The 24291-nt window shown below is 33.9% G+C and overlaps 1 protein-coding gene and 1 long non-coding RNA gene across 5 annotated transcripts in view; one reads left to right on the top strand and one right to left on the bottom strand.

Moving 5' to 3' along the window:
- Window positions 1–24291, bottom strand: part of LOC123541812 (A disintegrin and metalloproteinase with thrombospondin motifs adt-1-like) — a 49910-nt gene that overhangs the window by 12734 nt on the left and 12885 nt on the right. For 2 of the 4 annotated variants that reach the window (XM_053531650.1, XM_053531649.1), the window contains exons 5-10: window positions 22266–22457; window positions 21197–21475; window positions 9299–9517; window positions 8540–8902; window positions 7331–7483; window positions 5620–5661 (exon numbers count right to left, since the gene is read on the bottom strand). In XM_053531650.1, coding sequence (XP_053387625.1) covers window positions 5620–5661; window positions 7331–7483; window positions 8540–8902; window positions 9299–9517; window positions 21197–21475; window positions 22266–22457 — 1248 coding nt within the window. The remainder of the gene's footprint in view (window positions 1–5619; window positions 5662–7330; window positions 7484–8539; window positions 8903–9298; window positions 9518–21196; window positions 21476–22265; window positions 22458–24291) is intronic. The other 2 variants (XM_053531651.1, XM_053531652.1) reach the window with 2 other exon arrangements.
- On the top strand, window positions 11224–13947 carry LOC123554215 (uncharacterized). Its single transcript, XR_008368659.1, has 4 exons — window positions 11224–11755; window positions 12251–12312; window positions 12932–12991; window positions 13548–13947. It is a non-coding gene; the product is annotated as an uncharacterized LOC123554215 (long non-coding RNA).

Raw genomic sequence — 24291 nt, 5'->3', positions numbered from 1 at the left:
CGCCAAGATAAATTAAATATGATTAGGGCTACAAAAGAGAACCAAAGGCGTTGATTTTGAGAGAATAAAGTAATGTAAAACCTAATAATACTGAGCAAGAGTCATTTATGACTTAAATTGGCAATATTTATACATGTCAGTATGTGTAGTAAATTTTGTCTTATCTCAGGAATTGCATACAATACTAAAGATGTCTTTTAGATGTGGTTGTTTACCATTTCCTGATACCGCATATTGTCAAGGAAGTAAAAGCATTTAAGTTTTGTTCTGCGGCATTTTGTTTTGTATACTCAACTCTAGTCTTAACAGTTAGTCGACATTTCAAGAAATAGTTAAAGCAATCTGTAGACAGGAAGAAGATTTGAAAATTCTTTTCCCATTAGGCTGGCTTTGTTGAACAAATTTTTACATGTTTATAAGTAAGTGGTCATAGCTCATGCATATTTTCTTCAAGAAAATGTTATAATAAGGCCTCGTTCAGGATTTATTCATTGGCTGATTGTTAGAAACGCACATCAAATGTTTCAGTGTGTGAAAAATATAAGATTGTATTAAACTGCATGTATTTATTTAAAGTTTGACTGTAACCAACCATCCGGAGCACACTGTATTTCAAATTCATATAGATAGCGGGTGGACGTATTTTGCATTTAGCTGCTTTTTAGACGAGAAAATGCTGTTTGCAGTTCAAGATGGCGTTATGTTTTTTTTTATACTTTTTGACCTAACAGTTTTTCAAATCATAGGTTTGAAGTTAAAAAGCTTTGAAACGAAGACAAATGTCCATATATTTCTCAAAAACAGAAATATAGAAAATATCTTAACCAGAAGTGCGGAGTTATGAGCATTTAATATTTTCATGTTAACGAAAATTTTGTGATCAAGGAAATGTAACTCTCCTTGAACATGGAGAGCATAAACATCAAAGGGACGTAATATAGTCAATATTTTCTAATTGGGTGCATTTGATTTAACATTCAACTTTGGTCTGGATTGCTAAATACTGATCCATGATACTGTGCGCTAAACATTTAGAACATCTGGAACAGTCTATTAACAGCAAAACTATGCTTTAGCAGAATCTAAATAGTTAAGCTCTAACTGGAACTCGAACCCAGGACCTCTCACACCTAAGGCAGACACTCTACCACTTCCCTATAACAGCAGTAGCTAATAGCTGTGCAGTTTAATTGCTGGATTACATTGCGTAAACTGGAACAATAATCGGTGTACTCCGGATTATCGGTGTATTCGCTTTGTTACCTAACGGCAATTTTTGTGTAAAGAAAAAATATATTCTAATGCTGCCAACGTCATAATCGGTCACTTCTGCCCAAATTTCTCTGACGTGTTGTTCAGAGTATGAACTTACTAACTGGTAGTACCAGTGAAATATTACTTACACTGAATCTTTTATATTTGCCCTTTTTGCAGCTGTCGAACGGCAAAGACGGTGAGTTTTGTCCAAATATAAGTAATTATTTTACCAGTTTTGAGAAGATTTCGTTATTTATTTATTTATTTTGTTGGGTTTAACGTCGCACCGACACAATTTTAGGTTATATGGCGACTTTCCAGCTTTAATGGTGGAGGAAAACCCAAGGTGCCCCTCCGTGCACTATTTCATCACGAGCGCGCACCTGGGTAGAACCACCGACCTTCCGTAAGCCAGCTGGATGGCTTCCTCACGTGAAAAATTCTACGCCCCAAATGAGGTTTCGAACCCACATCGATGAGGGGCAAATGGTTTGAAGTCAACGACTCTAACCACTCGGCCACGGAGGCCCCTGAGAGGATTTCAATTGGTGGAAAATTACAGTTACAAACTAAATACCTTTCTGCAACACATGGAGTCATAAGCATTCACTGTCAATCAGTATTATGACTAAGATTGACTGTCATTCATTCATTTCAAAGTTTTATAGACAGAGTCCGTTGTTTACATTTTTATCGTAACCGGTGCACTTGTAAAAATCACTTTGGTTTGAAAAATCAAAGTATGCGAAGAGCTATGGTACGGTCTCTAAACAGAGGACATATTTCGCAGTAATAAGTGTGTTTATTATATACAAAATTTCAAACGACAACGCCAAGTTTGTGGCCATATAAATTATCTTCACTTGGCTTTTGGTCTTGAATGTTTATCGTTGTTTGTTAAAAAGTTATCGAAGGTACAGAGCGAGTTTATATTGACGACAAAATTCGTAGTCGTGCATGAAAATGTAATCCCTGTACAAAGCGCACTCTTTAAGGGATATTTATTGATTTGTACATATACATAAATGTGTACCCTAATTTAAGATTTTTATCTGCTACTTCTTAAACCTCCCATTGCAAAAATATTTTGGTACAAGTGACATTTTGTTGTTTGATGTTGTATACACGACAGTTTTGCTGTTTGATTGTTCTACCGATGTCCTCTTGAAGTTTTCTATCCAATATAAAGTTTGACAATTAGAAATATTTAAAAGTGATATATATAACCAGATATATGTATGTGTTTTACTAAAATATATGTACAATTAACAACATAAAGATGTCAGTTTATAAAGTTTATAAAAGATTTCAGACAGAACACCAGTTTTCCTATGATTCAGTTCGTTTTATATCACAATTATTATTCATTTGTTTGTACATTAATAGCATATCTTCATACTGGTATAATGAAACATAAACTTTCTTCGTGTTTAACTTGCGTTTATTCTTGTGCGGAACCTACAAAAGTCTTGTGATCCTACCTAGGGACAATTATTTGCCTATAAATGACACAGATGCGTTCAGTCATTTTAGATCTTACTATTCAGCCAACAGGTAACATTGCAGTCTTTTTCCTTCTTTTTTTACTATTTTGACTGATATTATATTGCTTTTATATATAGATTTGTTGGTTTACTCAGCATACGTCCATTATGAACACGTTTATCTACAGAGGCAGGCACACCGGATGCCAAATTCATTCTCTTTCTCTACGGACACAAGGCGATCTGACTAGAGCGACAGAGGGAAGAAAGACTCAGTAAAAGAAAGAGGGAAATCGTTTAGAAACAGTCATTTCTGGCTTACTGGACTTAGCTCTTCTCTAGTCAATAATGTGCTTAGTGTACAACATCAATGCACACGTAGCGCTATTTCATTGGAAGAACCAATACACATCTCAAACCTGGGTGGTCTACTCTAAAGAGCACCTCATAAATGTCAAGTGCTTGGCTGCTAATAATTGAGCCCTGGTTCTCTGAATTGAAAGTCAAGCGAGTCATAAATATACCAACGTTTCATTGCATTTATTTCACCAACATATTCATTACCAGACCGGATAATAACATAATTTACGGACTTAAGCTGTAGATTGTCAAAATGATGTAAGTTTCAGAATTACAAATTAATTGCATTAAATGTTTCCTTTTTAATCCTCAAACCCAAGAATGTGTTTTATTAAATATATTGCCTTCCTTTTTGTAGTATTTGAAGTATTTTGTTTGAGTAACTAAAGAAATCAAGTGTGATGTAGAATTGCAGGACGTACAATTTTGACATTTCTTTAGAGATGGTGCATTGTACCCAAGTCCTCAAAGTAATCTGCAATTTCATTTAGATTCTTCCTATCATTTATAATTAACGGACTCGTGCATGTCATGAATATGAACTTTGACATTTAACAGTAACCTTAACCTTGAAGCCAGCCTTCCAAAACTTGCACACTACACCTTGTTTCAATGTGGTGGAAACTCTTTTAGTCTCCAGGTCAATATGTCCTTGACCCTTGATCGACTTAACACAAAAACATACAGGATCCTTCCAAAGGGGTGCTTAGTCGAAATGGCAAATTTGAAAGCTACACCAATTACACTTAATTTTTACAGACAATGTTGAAGGACAGACAGATGGACGGATAATAGCATTCCATTATACGTCCCGTTTTTCTTTTCAAAACCTGCGTATAAAAAATAAACAAATTATTTTCAGGTATATAAAACTTATATACAGTCTGTATACATGTAATTAGATACTGAGAGACTTATGCCCTATATAAAAGAAATTAATATGTGGAGATATCCTTAAAACGTGTGGTAAAAGTTATGCCCTTGTACGCTGCACTTCTTCTCAACGTCTTCTTTCATTGTAAACTATCTGCAACTGCAATTAGCATTTTTCTCGCCTAAAATGCAGCAAAATGCAAAATACGTTGACCCCCCCCCCCCCCCCCCCCCCACGATATATCCCTTGGATTATAATCGTTACATTGAAAATGAAAGAGATATGAAATACAGGGAGAATGTGGGGGAGTGGGGGTTGCATTCGTCATATTTCATACAGAAATGCCTATTTATATCCAAATTTAGATGCACACATGTTACACGAACAAGTTCATGTGCTGAAGTTTGGCTTGTAACGATGCTTGTTTGTGTAAGACTGAAGAAATAAAATATGGAAAGTAGATCCCTCGGAAGCACCGAGAACAAAGCAAACAGTGAAAATTGCAGACTCGGTGTTATTGAGTCTGTTCATGAGCAGTAATGGAATATGCAACACTGTCCACGACCCCTAGCACCGGCTTAAGCAGTATTCAATCTTCAAATCTAAATGAGTTGAAATCAATGATCCCGAAGGACCAGAAAATATAACAACACTGAGATGAAGTCGGGGCGACTTTTTACGGCCGCCATACAGCACTTAACACCCGCTGTTGTGAAGTAAATAAAATCTTACTATTAAACTTAAAGTAATTCAAACCTGCTAATGCTAATTAAAGAGACTGGTCTCCAGATCGTTCGGCAACAACAAAAATAGATTTTAGATATCTGGCAATAAATGCTATATTTCTTATCATAATATATATTATAATAAGAAGGCTTTAAAACTTGATTACGAAAACACAGGAGAATTTGCTGTTTTAGTACTTTTTACGATGAAAATCGAAAAGCGTTTGTAACGCTTTACTCCAGGTAAACTGTCTCTATTATAAATATCTACATTTTGAAGCCATAATTCACTAGTTTCACTATAGCGCTATTGGTTACGACGTTGTCTTTATTTCCACGGCGGTCCGTGGTTCGATTCCCGACGCGGTTATCTTTTTTTCTTAATACTTGATTAAAACTTAAACAAAAACATATAAATGCAAGTATTTACCATTTAGAAGTATACGTTTGCATGTTATGTTTTAGTTAGAAATAGAAGTTAATTTGAAAACTAGATTGAACATATATGGGAATACATACTGAAATATAGCAGGCATTTTGAATTCAAAGTTGGCTGCCACACTGATGGCCGAAAAATGATTCCAATGGATTTTTAAAGGTATCACATAAGCATTCATACAAACAAAACCTTTCATATTATTGGGAAAACATCCACAGAATTACAACTCGCCACAGACTATTGAAACTGTTATTCAATGAAGCCTCCGACGTTCTAATATTACTTGAATTTTGTTTTAAAACAGGGCTCATAGAATGTAAGTAAGTACAACATTTGATTAAACATATAATTTTCAATGCATCCATTTTAGTTTACCGTACATTTGTCTATGTCCAGACAAACTGAAATATCTTAATATGCTACGATTAATATCATACGATTCTCAAAACAATGTACACGCTGACACAGAATAATACTTACTAAACCCCCTGCATCGACCCGACTGATGAAGTTCGAACTTGTCTGAAATGCATAACATTTTAATGAGACTCAAAGGTAAAATAAAGTTCTTCCATAAAATTAATGATATCCTAATCAAACATGAAGCGATTTGAAACGAGAGCTCTGTAAAAAAAGGGCAACATACGTCCAAAGTTCTAGACCAAAGAGGGAGGAGGTCCAACTAATAAAATGTTTTTGGAGTGTGTTTTGGAGGTGGGTATAAATTGACGGTGGGTGGGGATTGAGAAATTTTGACAGAATCAGTCAAAAGTGAATGGGTTAATGTGTGTGGGTCGGGAGTAATTTGGATTGTTGCCCTCCCAAATTTGCCTCATTTCCATCATCCTATATTTCTAATTTTAAGTTAATTTTATAAACAGATTTAAAGTTTAAAATATCTAAACACAGTTGACAGATTTGATTTTTTAATTCAATATGTGACCTTGACTTTTGACATCCCGACCAAGTCCATGCGCTCTGCACATCGTCTCATCGCCACCTACATATTTGTCAAATTGATTTCAATCCATTGAATGGTTATTACGTTACGCTCTTGACACAAAATATGACAGAAATACTTCATATTGCTATGAATTTTACCTTGACCTAACTACTTGGCCTAACTACTTGGTTCATGCGCTCTGCACATTATTTAATATGCCAGATTTGAAGTCAATACCTTGAATGGTTATTAAGTTTTGCTCTGGACACAACAACTGACGGATAAATTTGACATTTGAGCTCTATCTGTAACCTTGATATTTGATATACTGACCCGATTCATACGCCCTACACATCTTTTCATCGCAACCGACATATATGCCAAGTTTAAAGTCAGTTCATCGAATAGTTATTCAGTTATGCGCCGAACAAATATGAGTGATAAAATGACCTTTAAGCTCACATATCGGCTTTAACATTTCACCCGTAGCACTCTGCAGATCGTCTCATCACCATCTACAGATGTTAAGATTTAAGTCAATACTTTCAATATTTATTATATCATGCTCCAGACACGACTTATGACGGACAAACAGTCGGACCGACTGTCAGACGCACTCGCAAACATGTAATTTTAATACGTCAGTATTTCCGAAATTGGTGTATAACAGAAACAGTCTGAAAGTTTGCTGAGGTGCAGAGCGTGATAACGTATGTTAACAATATATCGACTATTCTAATTTTTTAAGAATACAATAAAATTCAAATATAAATCTATTTTTCCAAAGACTACCGCGGAGTGTTTTTAAAAGACGACAAGTTTACTTTTTTCATTTATAACTGTTGAAGCCCACCCATTCAGTTAAAGGTTCAGTATAAGTCAAATGAGCAAATGCTTTTATAACTGGTTTAAATTGACGACGTTTCCAACATGCGAGTGATCCCTGATCCACCCCGAACATTCTAGCATAATCCAGTACAGTATGACAGAACTTCACTGCATCACATAAATTGTGTAACAGTGACTTGAATCGATGTTATTTATTTTTTGTTTCCATAACACATGATTTACTTTAATAAAACAATAAAAAATACTATTCGAATAATGGATTCTCTGACTTCTTTGAAGCATTAGCTGTACTATATGTTTTAATAAATGTAAAGTAGAAAACGCACTTTGAATATAGATACAATCTGAAGGTTTTAAGGGTTCCAAAAGTGCTTTTACCATATGCACATTATATATTACCTGGACAAACTTGCCTCTCACATGGCAGTGACATTGAAGATATTAGTCCGCATGCTTCGGTAGAGCCCGTAGAACACTCTCTAGTCCGTGTCATATTGCAAGAACCATTTTTTCCCATTTTACATCTCCATTCGCCCCATTCTAGCCAGTGAGCTACAAATAAGATATACAGACATACTAGGAATTCGCTTCCATTGAAACACATTGTGTTTTGCAATTGAGTACTTGTTTTATTATTGGCCAATTCATATCTATAGCTAATGTTTCCTAGCATCAGGCTTTTTTTATTTCAGCATAGGCTGTATCAGAGCAAATCGTCCACCAACAGTTGTTCTGTGATTCTATCAGAATACAAAAAGTAACATTATTCAAACTTTGAACAGTGAATATCTTACCTTAATGATTATGACAAATTTTAGTTAAAATAATCAGATTTCATATTTAAAAAGATATGTCCAACTTTACGCAATAGATTAATTAGGAAAAAGCATGAAAAGTGCAACGTGGTATACTAAGCCTTTGTCATACGAAAACACATTTCTAAAGAAAGAAACAAATTAACACGGTCCAAGATACTGTACACTTAGAAAACAAATCAAACCTTCAGATCTTAAAACCAATTTTAAGCTAATAAACGTGTACCTTTCGCCAGTGAAATCACTCGCTTCCTATTTTTACATTGATAAAACCTTGCATTTTCTTTGTGTTTCATTTAATTCGATAAAAAGAACATTTTCTGACTATAAAACACTTCGTTTGCAGGAAATTTCAAAACAAATAAGACATATACTTCGTTTTGATGTTTTAGATGTTTAAAAATCCCTATGGTAACTTTATGGTAAAACAAAATACAAAACTGTATACTGTCGTCAACAAGGTTCTTGAACTGGAATACACTATGCGATAGTGATTGCTGTCTGGATTTAATTCTTCCTTTTTAAATATTGAATTATACAAATTTAAAGTATTGTTTGCGAATGCATAAACTATAGTTTTGAGCTCGCCTTCGGCATGACATTTTCTCAAACAAAACAAAACCAAACCAAAGATATGTGTTTGAAAGAAAGGTCAATGTTTAGTAAATTTTGACAATATTGATCTTATGTTTGAGAAATGCGATAAACAAAGGTTCGCGCTTTTTAGTTTTAGATGTACTGAGTGTAATCGAAAGACCTGTCCGTTTCCTGGTAAGATCATTGTCAGATTTACCTGGACATATTTCTGTTCTGCATGTATGAACTTCGTAATGGCTGCCTCCCAGTTTATCTTCACAGTCACCTGGGTTGTACGTTGAGCAATTTCTAGTGTTTTTCATAAAGCACCAAACCGGTGTTTCTTGACAATCCCAGCCTGTCCATTCCAACCAATATATAGGGATATCAGTAATAGGAGAAGTAGTCGTCACTGATGACTTTGTAAATGGTATAACGACAGACGACTGATCAAAAGACGCAAATGACGTCTTTGTAACGACAGAAATAAAAGAAGGCGCCTGGGTACTCGTTCGTAATATGGGAAAAGACGTCATAGATGCATCTGGTAATAAAGTTGTTGTAGCTTTTACTAACGAATCTGTAAGATATATAATTTAACAACCAATAAACATTTTAATAGCTTTCATCGTGTATTCAGAGCTGGTAGGTAAATTTTAAGAAGAAAATACTAAGATTGTCTTAGAATGCTTAACGAGGTCCATTCTAGTTCTTTCTCTCCTTATAACACAATCAGCTTGCTTCATTAACCGTGTACATTTATCTTAATTGTGTGACATTTCAAAAACGTTTTGACGTCGAAAAAGACTAAATTTATTACGAAATATATGGTTCTGTTTAAATTTTAAATCACCATCCACAGTTTATTGTTTTAACAATATGGTTCCTCTCGCTTTAGAAGATATCAGGTGTTCCATGTGCAGAAATTTTCAAAAACTGCTCTAGGCATAATAGGAGGAGATAAGATTATTTTTACTTTTACAGCTGTCATCACACTGGCTCATTTCATAAGATTTACTGCCAATTTTCTCGCAATCCACTTCATATCCATCAGAACAATTTCTGTGCCGATACATTACGCATGTGATTAGTTCATTATGGCATTCCCATGGTCCCCATCCTGACCATGACGGATATTTGTTTGAATTGTCGGTACTTGAAACATGGCCTATGCTTGAGTCAGTGGTTAGATGCCCTAATGTCAAATACAAAAGTAACGTATGTGTTCTCAGATGCAAAGTTCTAAATTAAAAGCAATCTACCGTTACGGAAACGCTAAATTTTCGGAACTGAATAAAACACAGACGACCTAAGATCTAAAAAAGCTCAAATCACGTTTCAAATTCACGGTTATTCTTTTAATATAATTGTGCTTAAAAATAAAAGTGGAAAAAGAACATAGACGTCTTTGATAACATGAATACTTAAAAGCGACACTTCATAGTTTAAATGAAATACAGTGTAACTTCCGAAAACCGAACGACCTCCGGACGAGCCTAAAAGTTCGGTTTTTGGAAGTTTCCGGAATTCAGAAGTTTGAAAGTTTTTAGGCAAAGTGGACGTGGTGCACGAGAGTTATGTTTTCTTACACGTAGGATGAAGGAGATTTTTATCCTTTTTAATTTGACAATTTCATATTGATTAATTGATTAATTAATTAATTAATTAATTAATTAGATAATTAATTAAATTTACAAACATTAAGGATAATAAATACATAAATAACAAATATAAAAAGAAACAACAGAACTTTAATAATAGCATTTACGCAAACATTTTCCACTTTGGAGTCCTGAGTTCGTCAACATTAATTAATGTTGATAATGCATAGTTAAATCAATGTAACTAATCATTTAAAACATCTATCTTTCTTTCATTCAAACATTAAGAGAGTTTTTAACACAAGATATTTAATTCATCATGCTTTCATAAATTGAATACAAATGAAAATAATCGCTAATTATTTCCTTACTTTTGCATCAAATGATCATTGTGATTATATAGCGTGTCAGAATAAACGCGCACCGCTAATAAATAAACAAAAGAACATGTTGACAGCGTTTCTGGATTATCAGGTGGCACTTTTAATCCAGCAAATATTTTGCTGTTCGGTTTTCAGAAGTCAATTTTAGTGTTAAAATATAAACGGTGCTTCAAAAATCGTCCGGTTTTCAGAATTCGGAAGTTCCGGTTTTCAGAGGTTAAAAATATATAGAAATAAGAACAGAAAAAACGGGACCTTGAGTTTCGTGCGGTTTTCAAAGGTTTCCGGTTTTCAGAAGGTCCGGTTTTCGGAAGTTACACTGTATTATAATCTTGCTATCCAGAGCACATGAAACAGACATTTTAAGAAGTTTTTATCAAGACCTTGAAAATGATATTACAGAGCTAACTGTAACACTTCCCAACCGAAAGGTGAAAGCCAAGAGGTAAGAGTTCACATGTGCCAGGTAAACAAACAATACCGTCTACGAACATCGGGTTTAGGTTAGACGGTACTTAATATTTCTCCTTTACCTCCTATGTAAACAAAACAATGTATGCCATCTTTTAGACTTTACTAGGCGGGAAAAAATCGTATGCAATATATACTAATATGGACTATAATCGAGGGACTACAGAAGCACATCCGGCGCAGTACAACCATCGTACGTTAAGCAACCAGCGACTATATAAAAACGACCTATGCAGGTATAATGTCCGACTAAAATATCTGTTCGAAACTTCCCACAACCGTCTCATTGCATATTTATAAAATAAACCTGTCTTATAGCAAACAAAAAATTGCTATAGTCAAATGACTGCGAAAAGCGTTTGAAATCTTAAAACAATCTCGAACAATATTCATTACTGTTTCAAACTTTAATGCTTATGCTAATATACTTAGGCTACTTTCTAAAGGCCTACGTAGGATTTATATAGGCAGATGGCCCCCAATTTTTGAAAAATAATAAGATCGATGACAGTGTTGAAAATCGACAGTTTTCACTAAAATAAACTTTCAACTACCGAACTGTGTCGTTTTTAATAATAACACATTCTCAGTATTGATGTAAAATGGATTTAAAATACGACCGGTACAGGCATTTTGCGTTAAAATTGCTGAATTCGGCCATTTCAGACTCAAAATTCGCTTATTAGCAACCCTTGCTTCAAGTAACAATTTATAACAGCTATTTCATTTGTTAATTCTATTTAATATTTTCCTAACCAGAAACTGAAGCAAGGGTTGCTAATAAATGAATTTTGGAAAAAATGATATTATTTGTCTGGCCTTTCTCACGTATAAGAGTGGCCTCCCTTGAAGCCAGGTGCTCGTTGCCAGGCAATATTATAGGTGGCACCGCTGTCAACACGTGCATGTGAAAACGAAAGTAGATTGTTTATCTAGGAATTATTACAACATTTTACCCTTCTACGTTGAATTTTTAAGGTAAGTATATAAAATACTATTTTGTTGTGTTGAATAACTAGGGAAGTATTCATTCAATTCTATTTCAATGGAAATGGAGCAGAATTATTGACACACAAGTGGCACAACTCTGCAGACTGTTAATGTTATCTGTGACACTCACAGTAGGAAGACAAAAAATCTACTGACACAGTGAAAGTGTTTACATTTTGCATTATTTATCTGATTCAACCTGATGAATGGTGTGTACTCAATGAATACATGTACTGTATATGAAATTAATGAAGCAGTAATTTGACAAATACAAGCAATGAGACATTGTTCATTGATTAACATATGGAATATTTTTCTGGTGTCCTTCACAAATGAGACAATTAATCCTTGAGATATAAAAGAATGCTTCAAGGTCAACAGAATATGATTAAAATTATAAAGGCTAGTAATGTAGTTTCTTATTATCATTATTATTGACATATTGTGATGTCTAATCAGTGTTTGTTTTGTATTATATTTCAGATATAAAAGTATGAATATTGAGATGATTATTTAGCTACCTTCAACTGGTCAGTGGCCAAAAGGTATGTCTTTTTGATAATTGTAAAATTTTCCTTACACACTTTTTCTTATGATAATTATAGGCCTCCCAAGTTAATCTCCACAGTTCTTACCATCGGTCTACTTTGTTTCTACTGAAAGTATAAACACTTTAAAATAACTATTCTATATTCTGTATATATCCAGGGTTGCAGTGTATCACATGCTCTTTTTGAAATTTCTGTGACCTATATTTTCTAGAGTAAAAGAAAATGTTTGTCATATTTATGCAAGAGTAAGACCAGATCAACTGAGACCCAAAATATAGTTGTGATGTTTGACTTATTTGTTCTCATGACATAATGAAAGATCAGCTGCTGTGGAATGCCAGTCATACACATGTACCTGCCAGAACATTACCTTTTAATTCAAGAAAGTTGCTTTTAAATCAATTTTGTAGACCTGAGGTAATATTCATAAAGCTTCTAAGATTATTTTCATCTAAGATATTCAGTATTTTGTTAGAGACCTGAAGTTGAAATATTTTCTTATTTAAAATATGAGAAACATTATGAATATGTCCTCTAATTAAATTAATTGATGAATCACACAATTATGCATATTGGTTATGTCATAAAATATTATTTGACTTTTTTATTTTAGGGAGTATTTCTGTGTGTCTTGAAGCATTGAATGCCCCAAAACAACCAGTATGATAAGAAGGTAAATTAGAACTCTTTTCCATGCCTTTCACAAAATTACAAAACCTATAACTGAGGAATTGAATTACCTAAGGAAGATCTGATAAATAAAACTTCAAAACACTAATTATGCCCTGAATTACACATAGATTGTTCCTTGCATTTTTATTTTTATAAAGATGAGAAGATAGTTCATGTATATATTTGTTTCTGCACAGGATTCAGAATCAATTTTCTATCAACCATGACAAAAGCAGACAGATTTCAATATATGTCATAACAAAATTCAATATTTCAGGAACTTCATTTCAAAAGGATATATTAAAAATTTATCAAGTTGCTTTATATTACATTACAGATCAGAGTATACAGCTTCCCAAAATGTTGAAAGACTAAGCTGTTTTTTTCTATGGACTTGTAAGTATTTTGAATGTTTGATTTCTCTTTCTTTTAACCTTATGATTGAATATTTCATTTCAATTAGTCATGACACTTTTTCTAGTAATTTGCATCTACATTTCAACATGTTTACACATTTTGTTTACACAGAAAGATATTTTTTACTTCTTTCATTCTAGGTATACTATCTAGGTTGAAAACAGCCACAGACAATGAATTTGGAGGTGCATGCTAGAGCATCAGAAATTACATACTTTGAATAAATAATTGCACAATACACATTTACTGAGAAGTGACTAATGTTTATGTTAAAGTGCAATATCCATATTTGTAACATTTACTTGTGGGTAATAGTTACAGTGTTGAAAGAGACTACCAGTGTTACATTTCAATCTAAGTTACAGTGTGGATGCTAATTCTAAATTCTTGATAATCAAGTGTTTTTAATAACTTATGAATACTAATTATTTATCAAACTGTTAAATTTATCACATTCCTACATCATTATTTTATATAAAATGCTTGTAGTTATATAATATATGCCAGGTTAAATGGTAATAAATTTTGTTTCTTTGTAAATATCTTGCTTTTTAAAAAATGAAAATGATACATTCAGCGGCCATCATCTGTCAAAAAGTTATTATAAATGCATCAAAACTGATGAAAAGTTACTTTTCACAAGTTCATGGAATAGCATAATATCCATAACATTGTATTGTTTTCCTAACCTGTATCTGGGGCCATCATAAATTAATTGCTAGATTAAATTTTCTTCACTAGGGAAAGGAAGTATTTTTTTTAATTTATTTTTTATTTCAGATATTTTATTTTTGCTTTAATGAGGATTTAAAGAGAAAAACTGACATAATTATAATAGTTATTTTTGTTAAGTGGATTTGATTATAAGCAATAATAACTGAAAGTTAATAATTTATAACATTCTTTATAGAAATATTCCATAGATGATCTTGGGAGCTAAAAATAGTTAGGGGAGGCATAAATATAGTGGGAGTGGATGATAATCTAACAATTAATATAGTATGGCCTTACAAATATAAATCAATAAATACTTACTGGCAATAATATTGATTAGGTATGATGCAGCTATATGATAAATATATATTTTTGAATGGTGATTTCTTATGAGAAAAAAAAAGCTGATATATACAGTCTAGAGTCTTCTAGTAAGCTGCATAATTATGATTGGAACTAGCTCCATATTTCCTTTCTTTAACTTCATAATAAAATAGCCAAGTATCACAATTATATGAATTCTAATGTCAGTTGTGTAAACAACTGAAAATGCATTGCATTTATTTTCTAAAGTTAGTAATAGTTAGCATTTGGTTATATCTCATATTTGGCCTTCTATAACTGGAAAGGGAAGGCAACAAATGGAATTTATGATTATACACAAAATATGGAGAAACTGATCAATAATAGCAGAATGCTTTAGCTTAATATGATTGTCAAAATTTTTGTAGTTTAGTAGATGGTCTCTTTCTTTAAGGGGCTGGTAGGTGAAATGTCAATATCACAGTGACCCTAAGACTGAAATATTTTATTATGGAAAGCTGAATGATAATTTTGCCCATGGTCATCAGGCTTTAAATCATAACAGACCCATAATTTGGGGTCAGTAGATCAAAGTTAAAGGTCACTGACAATTAGATAAAGAGTGATTCAGGTTATACATGTATAAGCTTGAGAACACTTTCACTTATTATGATCATCCAGCATTATAGCATGAATGCCTATGTTCAGTAGATGGCCACTATAGTGTTTGCAAATAGGTCAAAGTTAAATTCAAACCATACTGAAAATAAATGCAAGTTATATGCCCAGTCACAACTGACAGGCCATCATGGGAGACATAATTGTGTCGTTTTTGTCCCCCCCCCCCCCCCGCCGCCATGAGTGGTGGGGGCATATAGATTTGCTCTTGTCTGTCCGTCCCTCCGAGAATGTTGTGTCGCGTCTAGCTCCAAAAGTATTTGACGTAGAGTCACAAAACTTTACAGGCATGTTGGTCAGCATGTGTAGTTGTGCACCTGGGGTTTCGCGTCCGGATTCATTCGGTAGTGTAGGAGTTATGGCCCCTGACTTAGTAAAAGATTGGTCATTTTAATGTTGTGTCGCGCCTAGCTCCAAAAGTATTTGACCTAGAGTCACCAAAGTTTACAGGAATGTTGGTCAGTATGTGCAGTTATGCACCTGGGGTTTCGCGTCCGGATTCATTCAGTCGTGTAGGAGTTATGGCCCCTGACTTAGTTAAAAAATGGTCATTTAATGTTGTGTCTCGCGTAGCTTCAAAAGTATTTGACCTAGAGTCACCAAAGTTTACAGGAATGTTGGTCACATGTGCAGTTATGCACCTGGGGTTTCGCGTCCGGATTCATTCAGTCGTGTAGGCGTTATGGCCCCTGACCTAGGAAAAAATTGTCATTTTAATGTTTTGTCGCGCGTACCTCCGAAAATGTTTTACCTACAGTGATTATTTCATTACACAAGACCAGACTTCTTGGCCAGACTTACTAAAAAAAAAGTTTGTGAAATATGTATGTTAAAATGTACTTGACCTAGAATCATAAAACATTAGAGGATTGTTTTATAGCCTATGAAATGTTCTCTTTAGGATTTTACTCAGCTAGGCCAGAGTTATGGCCAACTAAGTGAAAAATACACATAAGGTTTCTTAAAAGTTTGTGTTGCAAACATCTTAAAAATTGTTTAACCCGAGTCATTAAACCATGTTACAGTGACAGGAGGGGGCACCTGTGTCCTATGGACACACATCTAGTTTCTGTTGCCATTGCTATAAGACCAGCTCTTAAATTGGCCCTCTTCGAAACTGTGCAGTCTCTACTTATTTTTCTCCAGTAAAAGTACTCTAACCTTTGAAACATACATTTTCACTTTTGTTGCCATGGCAATGAAATATTTTTATACTTTTTTTCGCATGCAAAACAGAGTGAGTTAATTAAACCCATTTCATTACTGCTAACAGATTTATCTTTATAATTTTAAAAGTTGTGACAACAAATAATGAAAACTTACTTATCCTAAGGAAACATTATTAAACAGATTACCAAATGACCTGTTACCATGGCAACTGAAAGGCTCTTTCTGCTTTCTTTACATGAGCATTATGAATTGTCAATTGTAAAAGTGATAAGTTCATTAAATATCCAAACATCAAAATACTGGAGTCATAACATGCAAAAAGTTAAAAAATGCTAAATTTTAGCCCCGTTGCCATGGCAACTGAAAGGCTCTTTTCTGCTTTCTTTACTGGAGTATTATGAAATGTCAGTTGTAACAGTGATAAGTCCATTAAATGTACAAACATCAAAATATTGAAGCTATAACATGCAAAAAGTTAAAAAATGCTAAATTTTAGCCCTGTTGCCATGACAACCAACAGTAAAAGTACACGTTTTATACTCATAAATATACCAGGCCAAGAATTCTACCTCTGTACATGATTTTAGATCATACTTTGAAACGTTAACAAAATTAAAACAAAATAATATTGATTTTTTTAGAAATTTTTAGTTTCAGGATTCCAAAGAGTTATTTGCCTTAGTTATGACCGTTTCTATGACAATTCTGTTACCGGCTTATGTATGTTTGAATAGCCTGATGTGTTTACATTGATATCTAATCAAACATTTGTAACAGTAATCATTTATTATTTTATTTTTTCCAATTTATTTAAGTATACCCCCAAGATACGCTAATGCTTTCTTTCACTACAGCACATAAGGTGAACATTAGATTTTCCATAAACAATTGTCCTTGCAGATTTTAATGTTTATTTTTTGAAAATACATGCATTTTGGTAAAAAACGGCACATATTTTATCATCATTTTGGTGAGGGCCAAAATTGGCCAAAATCCTACCTATGGATCCTAGAGACCCTTTGTCATACAGAGGCATTGCTCTTGCCTCTGCAATGTATAAATTGTATTGCTCAGTGTTAAATGATCGCCTTAGTAATTGGGTAGAACATAATAATATATTAGTTGATGAACAGAACGGTTTTAGGCGGAAACGCAGTACGATTGATCAAGTATCTTCTCTATATAATATAATTGATACACGTAGAACACATAAGTTGTCCACTTTTGCCGCCTTTATTGATTTTCGAAAGGCATACGATTATATCAACAGAGCCAAGCTGTGGGAAAGGTTGATTGATACAGGAGTTACGGGGAAAATGCTATCTGCCATTAAGTCATTGTATGCATCTGTTTCAGCTTCTGTACGAGTCAATGCCTTTTCTACAGATTGGTTTGAGGTACATTGTGGTTTACGTCAAGGCTGTATTCTTTCGCCAATATTATTTAACCTGTTTATCAATGATTTGGCTGTCTACCTTAAATCATTCAATGTTGGTATAGATATCGGTAACGAAAATGTTTGTATTTTGTTATTTGCCGATGACATTGTTTTATTGGCAGAAAATGCCACAGATCTCCAAATACTTCTAGATGCCTTAAATACTTGGTGTATCTCAAATGATATGAATATTAATTTTACCAAAAGTAATGTTGTTCATTTTAGACCAGCTCATAAGCATAGAACAGATTTTGTTTTTAGATGTGGTAATGATACAATTGCATTAACTGACAATTATACTTACCTTGGCATTGTATTAAATGAATATTTAGATATCAATGTTACTGTTAGAGCAGTTGCTCAAAGTGCAAGTCGCGCACTGGGCCTTGTCATTGCTAAATGTAAGCTTATTGGCGGAGTACCATATGATGTATTCACTAAGTTGTATGATGCTATTGTTTGGCCCGTCATCAACTATGGGGCGGCCATATGGGGGCACAGGTCATTTTCATGCGTAGATGCGGTTCATAATCGTGCTATGCGCTTTTTCCTAGGAGTTGGAAGATATACCCCTAATTTGGCTCTTGCCGGAGAGATGGCCTGGACTCCTACTATGGTACGTCAATGGAAAACTGTTTCTAGCTTTGTGTCTCGTATCTGTAACACTGCAATGACCAGGCTCAATAAACGAATAGCAGTCTGGGCTAGCTCTAAGTTGGGTACTTCTTGTAGAAATTGGTTTTTCCATGTCAAGAAAAAGTTTGAGGAATCTCAAATTGATTACAATATTTCTGAATATGTACCTAAGAAATATGTCATTGACAAGATCACTAAAAATGTTGAAGAAAATTACCTAAGAGCTTGGTTTACTGGTATAAATAGAATAGAAAGTGCTAGTGGTAGAGGCCGAAATAAGCTCAGAACTTATTGTACACTGAAACCTGAATACAAAGTTGAAGAATATTGTCAACTTATTATGCCTATTTCACATAGATCTGCATTGTGTAAATTCAGATGTGGGGTAGCTCCCATCCGTCTTGAGACGGGCAGATATGAAGGGTTACAAGTTGAAAATAGAACCTGTCCTTTTCTTTGTAATACGGTTGAGGATGAAATACATGTCTTACTGAATTGTAACTTATATGAAGATTTAAGGAAACCCTTAATTTTGAAGGCAATTTCCAGTAACTCAAATTTTGAATCTTTGTCTGATCTTGAAAAGCTTAAATTTGTGTTAACAAACCCAGCATTATTGAGATTAAGTGCAAAAAACCTGCTGTGCAATACTTGATAGAAGATGTCAATTTCTTAATAAATGACATGTATATAGTAAAATTACTAAGTAATTTTTAAATGTCAAACTATTTTAGGCCAGTGTAAATTTATCCATTGTTTAAAAGTATTGATGATATTTATCTATCACTCAAAATGCTCTCGTTAATCTAACATATGTTTGGTCTGACCAAACATGTTCCATTATTTTATACCATTTTGTAATGTTGAGCTTATTGCCATAGTATTAATAATTCAGTGTTTTAAGTAAATAGATTTTAAGGCAGCTTTTAAACTAAGATTAACAAGGTTATTTTGAATTTTATCTGTTTGATATGTATATATCAAGTAGTTTCATATTGCAGCTGAAACTCTATAACTCGAAGTCGGTTGGACCAATGTAAACACTTTGACTTTAAATAGTCGTGGTTCTATTTAAACATTTTCAATTTAAACAAAGTCAGATTGGAATAAATTTAGATTGAGACTGAAAGATATGTTCGACTTAAGCGGGAGTTCAACTTAAGCGAGTTCGGGTTATCGAGTTTGGACTGTATTTGTGTGCTATTCATTGTACTATGTAAAATGTTTTAATAATTGTCTGTTACAAATCTTTAATAGATTGGCTATGCATGTATGTTCCATGTATAATGATTGTTTTATGTATGTAAACATGTATAGAACGGACAATAAACTTTGAAAACTTTGAAAACCTACGTACCCCTTTATCAAAATTTATAGAGAAACCATTGCAAGCGGTCTTTTGCGTAGTGTGTCATAGTTTATGCAAAGAAAAAAATCATATATTTTCTGAATATACGATAGAAATATCATAAAACTAAATACAACTGTGTTTTTTCTTCAATCTTATAAATAAGATAAGTAAACTGTGCTAGACTAGCCAATAGACCGAAATTTTTCTACATTTTTCCCATTTTGTCTAATTTAAGAGTCAAATTCCCAGTCTATTGTAGAGATCTTCTTTGAGGAATGATGTTATAATTATCTTGAAATTTAACAAAGGATAAAGATTGGCTCATTTCTCTACAGTGAGTTATAAAAATGTAAAACAAAAGATGAATCATAGATATATTATTTTAACTCTTTCTGAAGAGTAAAATGTAGTTCATTGCAGCGAAACATAAGTTCATAAACTACTGAAAGGAGACAGGTACTGTGACCGTTTTAAAAAGCAAAATGTAACAAAATGTGTGTGAAGTTGCGGCGGTGCATTTCTTTTGGCAATACAATTTAAACGTTTTCTAACCAATTATCCAGTAATTTCTTAATGTAACTCAGTTTAATAAAAGATAAGATTTTAGCACTATATTCAAATTAAGACATTTGAATTTTAAAATTATTGGATATACTTTTACATCTATGAAATATCTGGGACATATTGATACGAGGTACAGTATTCTTAAAATATTAAAATGAAAGAATGGGAACTATATTTAATATCAATTGTTTAATCAATTTATTCTATTTATTTTATTCATAATACTTGTAGACTACGCTTAGGAGGCAGAACAATCTACATACTAAGATAGTCACAGAGTATATAACTGATGTAAAATAAAACAAAATTGATTGTCCTATATATTTTGCTGATATATCATCAGGTTAAGAAAGTACTGAGTTTTGTTATAAAATCTAGATTTACGGTCAATTTCAGTGGTCCAAACGCAGTCTAATGATTAGTAATATAAAGTCATATTGACTCGAGAGCGGAGCAAAGGAACGACTCAAAATGACTTTCAGAATAGGCGTCGTAACGTTGAGACGTCATAAAATATGACCTCGTTCAAAATTTAGGAATATAATAATAGAAAAATTCACCAACAGCTGAAATTGTTTGCAAGCCTTTGCACAAGTAACTTCAAGTTTGGAATTGATTATAAAACAAGTGTTGCCTTTAACTTCTGGTACATGAGAAATTATCGACATGTGAATAATGTTACCAATCCTTGGAGGCCAACATATGATTTACAAACAAATCAAGTTATTTCACCAATTACTGTAATTTGAAGAGTTGTTTATGTAGTGCAAACGCTATTTTTTGTTGTTGGGTTTAGTGTCACACAGACAGCATTTAGCTATTTCCAGTTTGAGCTGAAGAAGGAAGACCGCCAGGTGTTGTCCTTCATTGCATCGTTTCAGAAGCAGCGGGAAGGGTCACCAGTTTGTTGATAAATATATATAATATTTTCTTACCTGTACAGCCTGCCTGATGACAGGATGCCAACTCGTAATGATCACCTACACACCCATACTGTGAATTAGAACAATGCCGCCATCTAGATTGAATGCATCCAAAATCCACATTGTGGCATTGCCAAGCACTCCATTCAAGCCAATGGGGAACGCTCGTAGTTGTATTCAAAGGGTTTCTCACACTAGCTGTTGTAAACACCGTGTTTGAATCAGTATTTGCATGTCTGCTTACACCAGTTGTGGTTGGTAATTGAGACTCTGTTGTTGTTTTCATATTCCCTGAATCCATGATCAACAATAAATATATTTGCTAAACACAATGATACTGAAACAAATCGGGATCAGGGATAGTCGGGTGTCCATATTTCAATATTTTGGCAAATATAAAGTATAAACTGATGTAGCTGTACCTTTAAGTCGAATATTGTTACTTAAGAAATAATATATCTTATTTACTTTATTTTCGTTTAATAAAATACTTGTCTGAAGTTCAGATGCGAAGGAATTATGTCAAGAGGGCGGAGCCCCAGTGATGTAATAATATATATCTGAATGACAAACAATGATTTCTTTTCAAGAACAAATGACTGGTTTAGATATATTATGTCCATTCAAATTTGTCATCAAGGTATATAATCTACATCTTTTAAGATATTTACCGAATATTTGCCTGTTCTTAGATTTTTTTCCAGCGTACCGCTATGACGTTTGACGCTTAGACGTAATAATTTTAACGACAAACAGCGCGTATGTTTCACAATAACACACAGCTTTAGAATCCTTAGTTTAATAGGTAAGTACTAAATGAAACCGTGTTAGAATTTGTTTGACGCATAATAAATGAAATGTAGAAAAGCACATTATTATGTTTTCAATTAATACGTGATATTAATCGTCTTCTAATAGCTATATGTGGTAGGCTAACTTATCTATAACTTCATAAAATCAATTTTGTCTTGTTTCAACAACATTTCCGATCGAAAATGACGGTTAGATTTGCCAAACTAATTTTATTTTATTTTTACTCATTAGTAGGCAATGTATCAAGAAGTAAGATGTATATAAGTACCTGTTCCGCATGGGCACGTTGAGCCTTGCCATAACTTGAGTTGACTGCTGCCCGAAGGTGGACAATTCTTACGGTCTGGAACACTACACTGTCGCGTTCGGAATATGTAGCAGCTGCCTGCATTCTTCTGACATTGCCAACCACTCCAATCTTCCCATTGACCAGTTCCCTGATTTGTGGTCAGTATTACACCTAATGGTAATTATGCATACAGTAATTTTTAAAGTTTCAAAAAAATATATATCAAATCACATGATTTCTTTCGAAGTTGTATTGAAGTAAATTATGTAAAAATGGCTATCGACATTACATTTTTATGTTCATGTATGACATACTTACACAGATTTTACATATTTTGAATATCGAATATCTGGAAGAAGTTCAATCTAATATCATTGTTCTTTTCTTCATGCGAATATAAAATCATTTGTTCATGACACTATATATAAATTGCCGGTCCATAGTTTGTGCTACTACCCGGTCCACATTTTGATACTATATTTTGCTACCTGGAGAAAAAAATCAAAGAAAACCTATTTATGCTGACATGAAGTAAAACACCAATTGAATGACTTGGCGGTCAGTATTCAAAACTAGAAAGCAATCCAATAATTGTATATAATAGACAGTTTTCAGCAGCAAGGTTCTTGGGTTGAAACAGATTAAAACACGTCATCTTTAGATTGAATTATCACTGCATATATAGACAGTGCGTGAAATATTACAGTTATGTCTTATATTACAAACATATACGTTGAACATATTGAAAAACGGTTAACGGGATTAAGGTTTGACTGGAACTTTAATGTTTACAAAACAAATCTCCATAATGCACACTGCAGAATGATGTATATACTACTGTCGTGGTCGATGACCTTTTTAAGAGAGTTACACGGTACCGTCCCGGGTAACGGGTTTCAACGTAGGATATTCGCGGAGAGACGGTCTGTAGGTTGCTGTAGCTGAGTGGTTTGGTAGAGCGTAGGAACCGCTGTGATGGGGTAACGTCGTGGCCGGGAAGTAAACAGTGTTTTCTAATAAAACGATCTTCGAAGCGAGGAAGGTTTAGGGATTTGAGAAAAAGCAATCTTTACTTAGTAAGTCATTCAAGCCGGGAAAGAGGTTTTTGAGTACAGAATCGACAACGAGAGCCGGCGGATTTCGGCGCATGCGCGCGGACGTGTAGAAGCACGTGGTTTCGGAAAAATAATAACAAACGTCAAGAGTGACAGCAGCTGTCAAAACTATTGTTTGAAACTTTGAATTAGGGTATTTTCAGTGTTTCGTCTAGTGTACAGAACTGTTATAGGAATATGCTCTAGTGGAACTGTTTTCAGTTTTGAAACGGTGTTGAAGAGTTTTATTAATCTCACGAGTGTAGCGTGAAATTGGTGGTAGTTATTTTAACACTGTATTGTGCATTAAATTCCTGGTAGGAATATAGGACTTTTAGAGTTATATAGTGTACTGAGGTGCAGATTGAAAGGAGGTAGGGACGGTTCAAGATACCTTTTGAAGATAGTGTCTTGGGTGGTACAAGAACGGTACAAGAACGGCGGTACGAAAGTTATAAGAAACCTGCAGACAAGGTAGGATTGTTCATTTGAATGTTTGCTGAGGCGTTAAAGCAACCCAGCAGGATTCTATGCAGACAAAGGCATGTCCAGATTTCAATAGGCCCACCCCTTTCCATCATTTAGGTTGCAACTTGGTCTGTCTGGAAGAGGGGTAACTGATATTAGGTGTACTTGTTTCGTTCCAGCGGCAGTGATAACAATCGGTGAAAATATGAAGAAAACGGGTGTGAAGCCTGAAAAGCGTAGTATGCCAGTGTTAGACACTTCAGATTGGAATAGCAATTCTGAAGAAGAGGTTATATGTAAGAAGCGCAGGAAATGCAGTGGTTTGCAGTCGTTGCCATAGAATCTGGTGTTTGGTGGTAAAGACAATTGGAGGGCCTTCAAACAGGTTACTTTCTTTGCGAAAGCATGTGAATGGATGGATGAAAGGTATGCTGATTGTCTTT

This window comes from Mercenaria mercenaria, chromosome 19, assembly GCF_021730395.1.
Source record: "Mercenaria mercenaria strain notata chromosome 19, MADL_Memer_1, whole genome shotgun sequence".
Lineage (NCBI taxonomy): Eukaryota > Metazoa > Mollusca > Bivalvia > Venerida > Veneridae > Mercenaria > Mercenaria mercenaria.
Note: the sequence above shows the minus strand (reverse complement) of the source record. Positions and strands in the feature narration are given on the sequence as shown.